Genomic DNA, 14,010 nt, shown 5'->3' on the forward strand with positions numbered 1-14,010 from the left:
TGTGCAGGGACGAGGAGCAGATGAGCTCTCTTGGGGAAGTTTGAGCTCAACGGGGAACTGGGGTGTTCAGGAGGTCTTTGGATGGAAATCACAGAATGGTTGAGTTTGGAAAGGACCTCTTGAGATAGTCTAGTACAACCCCCCCATGCACAAGCAGCACCGTCCAGAGTTGGTTGCCTTGGACATCCCCACTTTCCTGGGAAGCCTCATAAAGGAAAAGTGCTTCCTGATCTTCAGAGGGAGTCTCCTGTGTTCCAGCGTATGCCCATGACCTCTGATCCTGACACTGAGCACAACTGGGAGGAGCCTGGATCCATCCTCTTGTTGCCCTCTTTCCTGTATGAATGATACCCCTTCTCTAGGCTGAACCACCCCAACTCCCTCAGTCTTTTGTCCCAGGAGAGGTGCTCCAGTCCCTTCATCATCTTTGTGGCCCTTCACTGGACCTTCTCCAGTATGGCCATCTCCACACTGGGGAGCCACACACCTCCAGCTGTGGCCTCACCACTGCTGAGGAGAGGGGCAGGATCCTCTTCTTGACCTGCTGGCCACACTCCCCCTGATGCTGCCCAGAACACCATTCTCCTTCCTTGCAGCAAGGGCGCATTGCTGTCTCATCTTCAGCTGGGCACCCATGGGACCTGGAGGGCCTCTCTGCCGAGCTGCTCTCCACTGGCGCAGCCCCCAGCACCTACTGCTGCTGTTTCTTCCCTGGGACAGAACTTTGCACTGTCCCTTATGAACTTCAGAACACCTCTTGTCCCTCCCTGCAGCCTCTCAAGGTCGCTCCAGATGCAGTGTGACCCTCTGGCAAATCAGCCACTCCTCCCAGTTTGGAGTCATCAGCAAACGTGCTCAGGGTACGCACTGCACCATCACACAGGTCATCAATGAAGATTCCAAAGAGGACTGGAGGCAGGATTGACCTCTGGGGTACACTGCTAGCTACTGACCTGCAGGCAGGTATTGTGCCCCTGCCCACCACCATCTGGACAGGAGACATTCAGCTGGTTTTCAGCTGAATGAGGATCTCGTGGGGGAGAGTGGCAAAGAATTTAGTGCACTTCAGGTTGACAGTATCTACTCCTTTTCTGTCATCCACCAGGCCAGTCATTTATCGAGTGGATCAAGCATGATTTGTTCTTAGGGGAAGCTGTGCTCACCACTCCTGATGATTTTCTTGTCCTTCCCCTGCATAAAAATGGTTTCCAGGAGCAGCTGCTCCATCGGTTTTGCAGGGATCAAGGTGACATTGATTGTTTTGTAGTTACCTGGGTCCTCCTGCCTTACTCTTGAAGATGGGAGATATTTACCTTCCCACAGTCTTCAGGAACCTCCCAAACATGATGATTGAGCAAAGATTATTGTGAAGGGCCTAGCAGTGATGTCTTTCACCCTGTTCTCTGAGATGTGAGCCTCCTGAAGACCCATCTTACTAGTAGAGAGTAAGGGAAAGAGGGCATTAGGTACCCCAGTCTTTTACATGTCCTGTGTCACCAGGTCTCCTTCAGCTGTGGCCTTACATTTTACCCAGCCTTCCTTTTGTCACCAATGTACTCACAGAAGCCCTCCTTGTTGACTTTGACATCCCTTGCCAGATTCAAATCCAGCTGGGAACTGGATGCCAACAGCTGTGTTCCCATGCAATTACACTGATAAGTGAATGATTTCAGCAGAAGATAGCCCAGATGCATTCTCAAAACCCTGCCATGGTAGTAGTCTCTTCTACACCTATCCATGAAATCTTCACAACACAGCATCGGGGTCATCCCTGGATTCCTTAACACATCCTCTGGTCTCAAGGGCATATGCCTTTTCATTGGCATCCATTGTCTGACAGAAAAGATGTATTTCGTCTGTCACTTTCATCCAGACCCTTTCCCTCACTGTGGCCCCCAGGCAGAGCACTGCTCATGAACCTCTCCCCAGAGCCTGTCTCCCAACCTGTCTTTCACCCACCTGATTGCCCAGCCCTCCAAACTGAACATGCTGCCTTGGATATGAGGACAGTGGGAGAAGGTGTCAAAATCCTTCCTAAAGTCAAGGCAATTGTCACCCACAGCTGTTAGCCCTTTGACCTCAGATCCCATCACCACAGAGAGCAAACAGGATGGTCAATCCATGATGGCTCTTCCCTTCCAGGATCTTTCATGTGGCCTAAAACATGCTAGAAGACTCGCTCCATGATTCTCCTAGGGCCCAAAGTGTGGCTGATGAGAATGTAGACACTCAAATAATCCTTTTGGCCTTTATTGAAGGTGGGATGTGAGACTTGCATTCCTACAGGTGTCAGGGATTTCCCCTGGTTTGCCCCCACATGTGAAGAGCAGCCCTACAAATCCATTTCTGTCAGCATCCATTGATGCAGCCTGTTGAGTCCCATGGATTCACATGGATCAATCTTTTCAAAGAAATACTGACTGTCTCTTCACCCCTCTCTGGAGGCTCTCTGAAGCCTTTTGAACAGCATGGAGGCCTGGGAGGCTGGTGGAGACCGAGGTGGAGGAGGCACTGAGTGTTCCAGTCTTACCTGTGCCTGCTGCTGCTGAATCCACACTCAGAAATGGGCCCTTCTTCAGGCCTCCACTGCCAGCACAGTGCAGAGGCTCTTCTTGGCACGCTCAGGCTTGAACTTTGACTTTGCTGACATCCTGCTGACATGCCTGGCAATGTTTATAGATTCCTACTATGTGTCTTGCCTCTGTGCCCATCTCAAAGGATTGTGGAATGGCTTGGGTTGGTAGGGACCTTAAATATCATCTCCTTCCACCCCCTGCCCTGAGCAGGAGCACCTTCCACTAGACCAGGTTGCTCCAAGCCCTGTCCAACCTGGCCTTGATGCTCCCCAGGGATCTAGGGGCAGTCACAGCTTCTCTGGACATCCTCATCACGCTCACAGGGAAAAATTTCCTCCCAATATCCAATCTAAACCTGCTCACTGTCAGTATGAAGCGGTTTTCCCTTGCCCTGTCTTTTGAGACTCACAGGGAAAAATTTCCTCCCGATATCCAATCTAAACCTGCTCACTGTCAGTATGAAGCGGTTCTCCCTTGCCCTGTCTTTTGAGGCCCTTTTAAATAGCCTCTCCATCTCGTTGGCTCCCTTCAGGTACTGAAAGGCCTCAGTTAGGTCACTCCAGAGCCTTCTCCTCTGCAGGCTGAACAGTCCTGGTTCTCTTAGCACACACCACCTTTTGCAGGGCAGCTTAGCCCGGAGGCCCCTGCTTAGCCCAGGCCATCTGCTGAGGTCTCTGTGTTTTCCTGAGCACTGGGATGGGCTGTTCCGGAGTGTGCTGTCCTGAAGGCTTGCCAGCTTTCCTGAGCTGCCTTGGCCTTCAGTGCTGCCTCCCATGAGACCCCTTCCATCGACCAGTTCCCTGTAAAAGCTGAAGTCTGCCTTGCAATCCAGAGTCTGTACTCAGCTTCTCTTCTTCCTCACTCTCTTTAGAATCCTGAATCTGCTGCTTCATGGCCACTGCAGTCACAGCTACTGCCAATTGCCACATCCCCACTTAGTAGTCCCTTCTAGGGAACAGCAGATCCAGCTGCTGGATGATGGCAGGGGACACTGGAATTCTTGCAGGGACACTGGAATTCTTTGCAAGACATGGGGTCTGTGATCCTACCTTCCTCAGGTACTGCTGCTTCCTTGGCAGCTTCAGGTCAGGAATCTCCTGGCAGAGCATTGATGTCCTTGTGCTTAAAGCCTTTAGTGGCTGTGTGGGCTCTGTTCAGAAGTCAGAGGTGAGAGGGCACTGGGGCTCCATTCAGGCTCAGAGCCCTGGCTCCTGCTCCCACACATTCGAGCAGCAGGACTGGCACAGCCCCAGTGGAGAGTTTCCTGGGCAGTTCCACAGGCAGCTTGACCCCGTTTCCCTCTATTTTTCAGGCAAACATCAGGAGTCTCATGAGTGAGCTGCAGTAAAACCAGCTGTGGATCCAAGATTTGGGGCGGATGCTAAATACGGAGCCTGGGGCTGCCCTGCATTAGCTTCTAGCAAAGTTCCTGGAAAAATGTCCATGCTTGGTTTAAAAATTTCCAGAAGTGGTGAACTCACCGCAGGCCTTAATGAGCCCTTTTGGTGGCTAATTGCCCTCACAGCTAAAAATGTGTCCCTGTCTCAAACTGCATGTGCTCTGAGTCTGCAGCAGTGCATGCCAGCTGAAATGAGGTGGTTGCCATACCTGGTGGCTGGTGGTCCCTGTGATGTCTCTCAGGAGTCCCCAGGAGGCATCACCCAGCTGCAGCAGGGAATCTGCTGTCCCTGGGTCTCGTGTCAGGCCTTGCTGAGCGTGGGCTGCCCACAGGCAGCCAGCCCCATCCCATGGGATTCACACATGGGGTATCAGCAGTCTGCAGGTGGGGAGCTGGGACTGGGGTGCACGCAGTGGCAGAGCACAAAGTGTGCAGTGGCCCCAAACTCAGCCAACACCGTCACCTGGTCCAGCAGGCTGTGGCTGTTCCTGTGGCTGTTGCTGTGGCTTCTCTCTAGGCACCAGTTTAGCATCACCCATCCAAGGGAGACAAGAACCAGGTGCAGGGCTGCAGTTGTGGTTGCACAGTAATGTGACCTCTCTTAGACACTGTGTAGGCTCATATTGGGCAGAGTTTTGTGTTGGACCAGTGGTTCACAGATAGTCCCACCACAGGATGGGGCAGTGAAGCAGTAGATACATGGGATACCATGTCCTGGCTGCACAGCCAGGGCTGGTTCTGATACCAGACTGCTGGCTCCACCAGCTATCATGCTGGAACATGGCTCTGGGTACCAGGAAGCCGCCAGGGAGATGGTGCTGCACTACACAGTAGTGAGAGCTCATCTATTGCTTCCCTGTTCCTGAAACCTGGCCCAGGTTTTGTGGCAGGAAGCTGGGTATTCCCCTTTGGGTATTCCTAAGGGTGGCACCCATCAGAAGATGGTTATGGTGGGGAAAAGAGACTCTTCTGGAAGCATCAGAGCCCCTGGGCTAAGGAGCCTGAAGCTGCTATTTCACTCTGCTGCAGAGCATGTTGCTGTACAGTGATTAAAGCAGTTGATGTGCATTTTAGATAACCTTCAGAGTGAGAAGCAGTTCATTCTGAAGGAAGGAAAAGTCTTAGTTTACCATATAGTACCTATTCCAGTCACTGTGGCAGCTGGTTATGCATTTCCATCTGCAGTGGTGGAGAAGGCCTGCAGCTGACCCAAGGAATGGCAGAGGCACAGTGGGGTGTGGGTATAGGGCTGTATCCCAGACAGGGCAGAGGCACACAGGGTGTGGGTATAGGGCTGTATCCCAGACAGGGCAGAGGCACACAGGGTGTGGGTATAGGGCTGTATCCCAGACAGGGCAGAGGCACACAGGGTGTGGGTATAGGGCTGTATCCCAGACAGGGCAGAGGCACACAGGGTGTGGGTATAGGGCTGTATCCCAGACAGGGCAGAGGCACACAGGGTGTGGGTATAGGGCTGTATCCCAGACAGGGCAGAGGCACACAGGGTGTGGGTATAGGGCTGTATCCCAGACAGGGCAGAGGCACACAGGGTGTGGGTATAGGGCTGTATCCCAGACAGGGCAGAGGCACACAGGGTGTGGGTATAGGGCTGTATCCCAGACAGGGCAGAGGCACACAGGGTGTGGGTATAGGGCTGTATCCCAGACAGGGCAGAGGCACACAGGGTGTGGGTATAGGGCTGTATCCCAGACAGGGCAGAGGCACACAGGGTGTGGGTATAGGGCTGTATCCCAGACAGGGCAGAGGCACACAGGGTGTGGGTATAGGGCTGTATCCCAGACAGGGCAGAGGCACACAGGGTGTGGGTATAGGGCTGTATCCCAGACAGGGCAGAGGCACACAGGGTGTGGGTATAGGGCTGTATCCCAGACAGGGCAGAGGCACACAGGGTGTGGGTATAGGGCTGTATCCCAGACAGGGCAGAGGCACACAGGGTGTGGGTATAGGGCTGTATCCCAGACAGGGCAGAGGCACACAGGGTGTGGGTATAGGGCTGTATCCCAGACAGGGCAGAGGCACACAGGGTGTGGGTATAGGGCTGTATCCCAGACAGGGCAGAGGCACACAGGGTGTGGGTATAGGGCTGTATCCCAGACAGGGCAGAGGCACACAGGGTGTGGGTATAGGGCTGTATCCCAGACAGGGCAGAGGCACACAGGGTGTGGGTATAGGGCTGTATCCCAGACAGGGCAGAGGCACACAGGGTGTGGGTATAGGGCTGTATCCCAGACAGGGCAGAGGCACACAGGGTGTGGGTATAGGGCTGTATCCCAGACAGGGCAGAGGCACACAGGGTGTGGGTATAGGGCTGTATCCCAGACAGGGCAGAGGCACACAGGGTGTGGGTATAGGGCTGTATCCCAGACAGGGCAGAGGCACACAGGGTGTGGGTATAGGGCTGTATCCCAGACAGGGCAGAGGCACACAGGGTGTGGGTATAGGGCTGTATCCCAGACAGGGCAGAGGCACACAGGGTGTGGGTATAGGGCTGTATCCCAGACAGGGCAGAGGCACACAGGGTGTGGGTATAGGGCTGTATCCCAGACAGGGCAGAGGCACACAGGGTGTGGGTATAGGGCTGTATCCCAGACAGGGCAGAGGCACACAGGGTGTGGGTATAGGGCTGTATCCCAGACAGGGCAGAGGCACACAGGGTGTGGGTATAGGGCTGTATCCCAGACAGGGCAGAGGCACACAGGGTGTGGGTACAGGTTATACCCCATTAATGGCACGCAGCATGGAGCCACTGTACTGGAAACCTGTGCACGAGCTCCAGTGATGTCAGCGGAGTTAGATTTGTGCTCTCTGCTGAGCACCTCCTCAGGAAGATGGGCTGGGGCAGTAGGGAGGGGGATGGTGAGCTCTAGGTAGGTCCAATTTCCCAAAGTGCCTCCTGACCCAGTTCTGTCACAGCACCTGTGTTTCCAAGTGCTCTGCAGCTGGAGTGGGGAGGGGGGATCCTGTTCCATGGTGCTTCTTCTGGCAGCTGCTGCAAAGTTGGGGAGCAGATCCTCTGCACAGGAGCTTAGTGCTCACTGGAGATGTGGTCTCAGTTTCTCCCGGCAGGCAGCCCCTCAGGCCACAGGCAGCTGGGCTGCTGGGGGTGTTGCAGGTGCTGCCTCCCGTTCCTGCTCAGGACAGGGTGGTGTCCCCCCTATCCACTGGCCATTCCCTGCGGGCACAGCCGTCCTGTGTCCCCCTACCCTGGTTCCTCCATCCCCGGTGAGCGGGCTCGCAGCCCCCAGCCGGGCCCTCGGCTTGGCTTGGCGCGGCGTTCCTGCGCTCCTCGTGCGGAGCCGAGGCCCCATGGCTGCTGCGGGGAGGAGCTGTGGCTGACGAGGCCTGAACTCCACTTCACCCGGGCCTGGCCCAGCTGCCTTCCCCCAGCTCTGTCCCCCAGCTTTGTTCTCCAAGGAGCTCCCAGCTGGTGGAGGAGCTGTGGGCAGGGATGTGGAATCAGGAGTCGGTTTCTGCTGACCTGAGCTCTGTAGGAGCCCGAAGGAGGAGCTGGGGAGGACAAGCAGGGAGCAGCATTCCTCCTCCTGCCACGTCTGTCATAGTGGGTGCAGTTCTTGTGCTACAGGCAACGTGAGACTGGACTGTCACACGGCAGTGCCACCCTCCATCCTCATGCCCCGTGTCTGGGGCTGCTAGACACAGAGCCCTGAGAGCAAGATAGAGCCAGGGCCATGGTGACAGGGGGGTGACTTTCTTCCTGTCCCACACTGTGTCTTTGCAGAAAAGAAGGAATAGAGCTGCAGGGGCTGCTGCTGCTGCAGTGCTGCATGTCCTGCAGAAGAAGCAGTGGCTGGTCTGGGACAAGAGCCACATTTGCTGTCACACTGCGTTATGATGGCCAGCTCTGAGGGTGGCATGGTGGCTGTGGCCATGGAGCAGAAGGTGGCACTGGGGTGTGGTGGTGGTGCTGGGCTGGGTCTGGCTGGTTCTGTTCTGTTCAGGTGGTGCCTTCCCTCACACAGGTGACAGCCACAGACGCAGACAGCGGTGCATTTGGCTCCCTTTCCTACTCCATTGGCTCTGGCATCGGCAGCGTCATCCCCACCCAGTTCAGCATTGACAAGCACTCAGGGCAGCTGTGCACAGTGCAGCCCCTGGACCGTGATGAGGGCACGTCTGCCTACGACTTCACCATCACTGCTGTGGATGGGGTGAGTGCCCGCGAGGCTGCGCACGCAGCACTGCTGAGCCAGCACTGTGCAGGGGCTGCTGCTGTCCTTGCACTGTCTCTGATCTGGTGCCTCCTCAGGGCGGCCTCAACTCCATGGTGTATGTGAAGGTGTTCCTGGAGGACACGAATGACAACCGGCCGGTGTTCTACCCGCTGGAGTACGCTGCCAGCATCAGCACCCAGAGCATGCCAGGGACAGCCGTGCTGCGCGTCACTGCCCATGACAAGGACGAGGGGCTGAATGGGAGGGTGACATACCGCATCGTCCTGGGAAACTCGCCCCCGCTCTTCTCCCTCAACAAGGACACAGGTGAGATCTCAGGCAGCCAGAGCAGGCAGCAGTTGAAGCACTGTGATGTGGAAGGTATCAAAACCAGCCTGAGTGTCACTGCTTGGCACCTCAGTCTGTCTCCAGAGTACGTCTGTTCCTCTCCCTGCCACATCTTTCCCCACTAAACTTCCTTAGCCTCTGGTGACCCCTTCCCAGACTCAGTCCCTGACTCCATGTTCTGTTCTTCATTTGTCCTGTCTTCCTTTTTCTCCCCATTCCCCATCTCCGACTCACTGTGCCCTTCCTCTTGTGTGCTGATCCACAGCTGCATGATCAGGTTGTATTCTTCCTTTCTTGCCCCTGCCAGTCTCCTCTTCTCCATCTCAGTAAACTCTCCTCTATAACTCTGTCACTCTTGATCTCACTGTTCTCACTGGCTGCATCTGCTTGAAGCCAGAGCAGTTTCTGCTGGGGAAGTGGGTGTATGGGTATGCCAGGGACTCTCAGCAGGACAGAAAGGTGCATTGGGGAATCTGCACACTGGTTGTCAATTCCCAGCAGGTGACTGGGAAGGTGACAAGCCCTACCAGCCCTCCTAATGCAGGGCCACCTCCTTTGTAAGGCCTATCAACTATGGTCCTCCCCTCCCAGATCCTCTCTGCCAGCCCAGGGCCTGCTTGCTGTGTTATGACACTCACCCTGTGCCCCAGATTGGAAGCCCTCTCCCCACCTTTCCCTCTCCCAAGACCTGCCTTCTGGCTCATGTCCCACAGCCTGTACCACCGCTAAACTCAGAGCTGGGTGTAAGACAAAGTGCGGAGGATTTGGGAAGGCTTTCCTGGGAGAGCTCCACTCATTCACTCCAGCTCCTCCGTGCTGGGCTCCCACTGTGTTGCATGTTGTTTCCTATCCCTTCTGGTCTGTCTTTTCCATCTTATGGTTTGACCTGTCCCCTGGTGCCAGGTGACAGGGGTGCAGCACAATGCCGCATCAGTGATTTTCTTCCTCAGGTGTCATTTCTCTGTCATGGTCTCTGAGTGGCAAAGCCAACACCCTGGTGCAGCTGGTGATCTCTGCTCAGGATGGGGGGGGCCTGCAGGCCCAGCCGAATGCCCGGGTAAACATCAGCATCGTGGAGGGCACAGTCTCACCCCCTGTCTTTGAGCAAGCTCAGTACTTCTTCAGTGTGCCCGAGGACATGCCACAGGGTGCCACTGTGGGGGCTGTCCAGGCCCAGAACCCGCCAGGTATGGCCTTGTCCCTTTTGCATGTTGCCACTTTCCCTGTCCCTGACCCTTGAGGTCCAGCATCCACCACACTTCCTCATGGAGTGACCCTGCTCTGAGAGCTCCACACGCTCACACCTCAGCGTGTACCCAGCTCAGCACCTGTGCTCACACGAGTGCGTAAGCACACCTGGGCGTCTGTGCGCCCCTTGGACCACAGCTTCCTGACCCTGGGGCTGAGGCAGTAAGCTGGATGGCAACTCATTCCTTCTGTCTCCGTCCTCTTGCCCACAGGTCATGCTGATGACATCTTCTATTCCATCTCCTCGGGGGACCCTCATGGCTATTTCTCCATCGACTCTGCCTCGGGGCAGCTCCACACCAGCCTGCCTCTGGATCACGAGTCCCAGGCAGTTCTCATCCTGGATGTCCAGGCCCGGAGCGGTTCACCCCCTGCCTACAGCAACACGCGTGTGAAGATCTCCGTGTCAGATGTGAACGATAACACGCCAGCATTCCCAACTCCCTCTGACTCCATCCTGCTGCCAGAGGCCACAGAACCTGGCACTACAGTCTACACCCTGCAGGCTGAGGACCGCGACAGTGGTGCCAATGGACAGGTGACCTTTGAGCTGGTGTCGGGGGGTGAGGGCACCTTCGTCGTGGAGCGTGCCTCAGGGGCAGTGCGGCTCCTTGGGGCCCTGCAGTACGAGGCCACCTCAGCCTACAGCCTGGCCATCGTGGCCCGGGACGGTGGCATTCCCCAGCTCAGCTCCACCTTCACGCTGCTGGTGCACGTGCAAGCCGAGGATGACAACGGCCCCATCTTTGACACTCTCACCTACCGAGTGGAGGTGCAGGAGGGTGTTCCCGTCTCCACCCGCTTCCTCCAGGTGAGGGCCCTGGCACACGATGTGGAGTCCACGGCCCTTACCTACCACCTGCGTGCAGATGGGGACGCTGCCAGCTTCGGCATCGTGCCCGAGAGCGGCTGGCTGTACGTCAAGAGTGCCCTGGACCGGGAGACGCGGGACCTGTACGTGCTGACGGTGCTGGCCTCGGTGGGAGGCACCGGGGCTGCGGCAGACATGCGGAAAACCGGCACCAGCACCGTGCGGATCAGCATCACCGATGAGAACGACAACAGCCCTCGGCTGAGCGAGGAGCGGTACTTCTTCACCGTGTCTGAGAACCAGGCTCCTGGCAGCACTGTGGGAAGGGTGATGGCAAGCGACCGGGACGCCGGGCAGAACAGCCGGCTCACCTACCGCCTGCTCCAGCACGACCCCAACTTTCTCATCCACACACAGACAGGTGAGAGACTCCTGGCTTCCTAGGTGGGGCTGTCTGGTGAGAAAGCCCAGGACAGGGCAGCAGTGATGGCAGCCAGGCCAGTGCAGCAGCAGAATATTCACCTTACTGCCCCCGCAGTGCTGGGCTCCAGCAACACACCTGAATAACACAGCTGAGCACAGGCTTTGCTCTAATGCAGCTTGTGGGCTGAGCTGTGTCCCTGCTTATCAGTGTTCTCACTTATTGTGCCTGCCCCACTCCTGGAAGTATTCAAGGCCATGTTGGATAGGGCTTGGAGCAACCTGGGATAGTGGAAGGTGTCCCTGCCCATGGCAGCAGGGTGGAACAAGGGCTTGAAGGTCCCTTCCGACCCAAACCCTTCTGGGATTCTCCCTCACAGGAGAGCTCAGCACCAAGCACAGCTTGGATCGGGAGCAGCAGTCCAACTTCCAGCTCCTGGTGATTGTGCAGGACGGGGGAGCACCGCCTCGCAGTGCCACCGGAACCATCTATGTCACTGTGCTGGATGAGAATGACAATGCTCCTGCTTTCCTCCATGTGGGCAGTGGTCAGGAGCTAACTGTGCAGGTAAGGGTGCAGCTGGAGCACCGATGAGGCCTGGTGGCCTCTGGATGTGGGGGCAGGTGGTACTGCTGGGGAAAAGGGGGTGGGTAGGTGGACCCAGGAGAGCTTCAGGGTGGGAGATGAGCAGGCATGAGTTGGATCCATGCAGCAGCCAGGACAGTTTCATAAATTTGAGATGTCGCAGGGGGGGCATGTTCCTGGGCAGGGCAAAAATCCTGGTGCACAGAGCAGGCAGGGACTCTGGAGGGCTCTGGCACAACCAGGAGTGGCCAGCAGGCAGAAGCTCTTGGCTCACACATGCCTGTAGGGAGGGACAGTGAAAGGAGCCCTGAACCTGACACAGGTTCAGAGAAGTGCCGGGGTGAACAGTGGTGAGCAGGGAGATGCACGAGGCTGTCACCCTCTAGGTGTGGGGATTTTGGCTACAGCCGCTTGTCTTTCCGGGAGGTCAAGAAAACGTTGTCCAGCTGGGCTTGGCATGCACCAGAGTTTTCTGTGAATCTGCTGTGTGTGCCAGCCAAGCTTTCCTTGCACGCTCTGGTGGCAGCAGTCACTGGGCACTGCATGTGCTGCAGACCCAGCTGCATGGGTGCTGCTCAGGAGAGCTGGGTGAGGACCTGCCCCCAGCGAGGGCTCGTGGGAGCCACGTGAGGGGCCCTGGCAGCAGCAGAGCAGGATGGGCAGCCAGGGCCCTGGCCTCACCTGCTCGGCACAGAGCAGGGGCAGCCCGCAGCTGGGCAGCCATGCCCTCTCTGCGCATCCATTGCTGCACGTCAGGCTGTGTGCTCAAAGCCCCTGGCTCTGAGTGGTTCAAAAACACCACGATGGTGACAGCCACCCTCTGTCACACGTCCTGCCCGAGCTGGGCACCCCAGACACCTCAGAGCAGACAGGACTGTGTTGGTAGCCACCTGGCTGACACAAGATCTGGGGACACTCTGCAGCTCCAGACAGGCCTTCCCTGTTCATTGCTGCTTCCCTTCCCATCCTAGGGTGCAGTCATTCCTTGCCCAGCCATCTTCTTGCATGCCCTGCTCTGCTGACAAAGCTGTTGGCAGGGCTTGGCCTGGGTCAGCACACCTCCCAGAGCCTAGAGGAGGCGAAGGGGGCACAGTCAGTCTTGCCCTCTCTCTGTGCAAGGCTCTGGGACCAGAGCAGGCCAGGGACTAGCCAGCCATAGCACGGCTGAGGAAGCACTGGATGGGCTCTGTGATACGGCATTGCTCCACCTGGCATCTGTCGGGAGCCCTTGTGGGGACACGTGTGACACACCACACGGCAGCATCTGCAGCTGATCCCAGTGTCTGAGGGCACAAAGTGCTGAAAGGGCCCTGCTATGGCTTGGGAGGGCTCTGCTCTTACAAAGAGACCATGAAAGCAGATGCATCCTTCAGGGGACAGGACAGGGCTGAGATGGGTTCAGAGTTCTGAGGGCAGGTAAATGCTGCAGCAGCTTTGAGAAAATGCCTCTTTGGGCACTTTGGTTTGGGCACCTTGGTTTGCAGGTGCTGGAAGCAGAGATAGAGAAGGGTGAAGTACCATAACAACCCACTGTTACCCATGCTTTGGATGTAGAAGAGACTTGGAGGAAGAAGTGAAAACTGGATGGTAACACAAAGCTCCATGGTTTCTTGCAGACATGCTCAGGGCAGCGTTCGTGTCAGGGCTCTTCAGGCAGAGCAGAGGAGGGCTCTGTGTCAGCACCTTCAAGCACCAGCTGCAGCGTGCTGAGATGAAGCACTGGTGATGTGCTGGCAGTACAGGGGGTGCTTGGAAAGGGTCTGCAGTGCTGGATCCTCCCAGGGAATGATTGCTAGGAGAGGGGAGAGGGAGCAAAGGGAAGGAGGGCAGTGCCTGTTTTCACAGGGGGTGTGCCCCTGGTGCTGCTGTTTTGCTGTATCCCCTCAAAGATGTGGTGGTTGATGTCACTGTTCTATTTACAGCATTCAAGGTGAGGGCTCCCTGTGAAGAACTGTAGAAGGATCATCTTCCACTGTTGGGTCAGGGAAGATGAGGGGATGTGAAATCACTGCTGCTAAGCAAGTTGTTGGAAACACTGATGGCACTTAGGGGTGGGCTCTGAACTACTGCTTCAGTTTGGGGAGAAGCCTGGAGCTTTGTGAATGTACCACACCATGCTCAGGGCAGGCAAAAAAGCAAATCAAATGCTGAGTTTAATTAGAAAAGAAACAGAATGAAAGAAAATATCATCACCCACAGCTCAGATTCTGCCCACACTCTGTCTGGTTCCATTCTCTAAGTGAGCAGAAGTGATAGAAACTGTTTAGAAAAGGATGTTAATGGAATCTCTGGCAGATAATGGTTCCAAGCATAAATAAAACATTCTTTGGCATGGACAAAGCTGCAGGAATATCAAAAAGGTGTGCACAGAGTCATGGGGAAATGAGAAGTTGCTTTTTTCATAACATAAGGCTGGGCAGCTCCATAGG

At 56.1% G+C, this 14,010-nt stretch overlaps 1 protein-coding gene across 1 annotated transcript in view; it reads left to right on the forward strand.

The window, feature by feature from the left end:
* The window catches only part of DCHS1 (dachsous cadherin-related 1), a 44,876-nt gene that overhangs the window by 12,983 nt on the left and 17,883 nt on the right, over nt 1–14,010 (forward strand). The window contains exons 3-7 of the mRNA XM_041401171.1: nt 7,977–8,165; nt 8,264–8,495; nt 9,467–9,703; nt 9,977–10,996; nt 11,376–11,563. Of these exons, the coding sequence (XP_041257105.1) occupies nt 7,977–8,165; nt 8,264–8,495; nt 9,467–9,703; nt 9,977–10,996; nt 11,376–11,563 (1,866 nt within the window). The remainder of the gene's footprint in view (nt 1–7,976; nt 8,166–8,263; nt 8,496–9,466; nt 9,704–9,976; nt 10,997–11,375; nt 11,564–14,010) is intronic.

This window comes from Onychostruthus taczanowskii, unplaced genomic scaffold, assembly GCF_017590055.1.
Source record: "Onychostruthus taczanowskii isolate IOZ18803 unplaced genomic scaffold, ASM1759005v1 scaffold187, whole genome shotgun sequence".
Lineage (NCBI taxonomy): Eukaryota > Metazoa > Chordata > Aves > Passeriformes > Passeridae > Onychostruthus > Onychostruthus taczanowskii.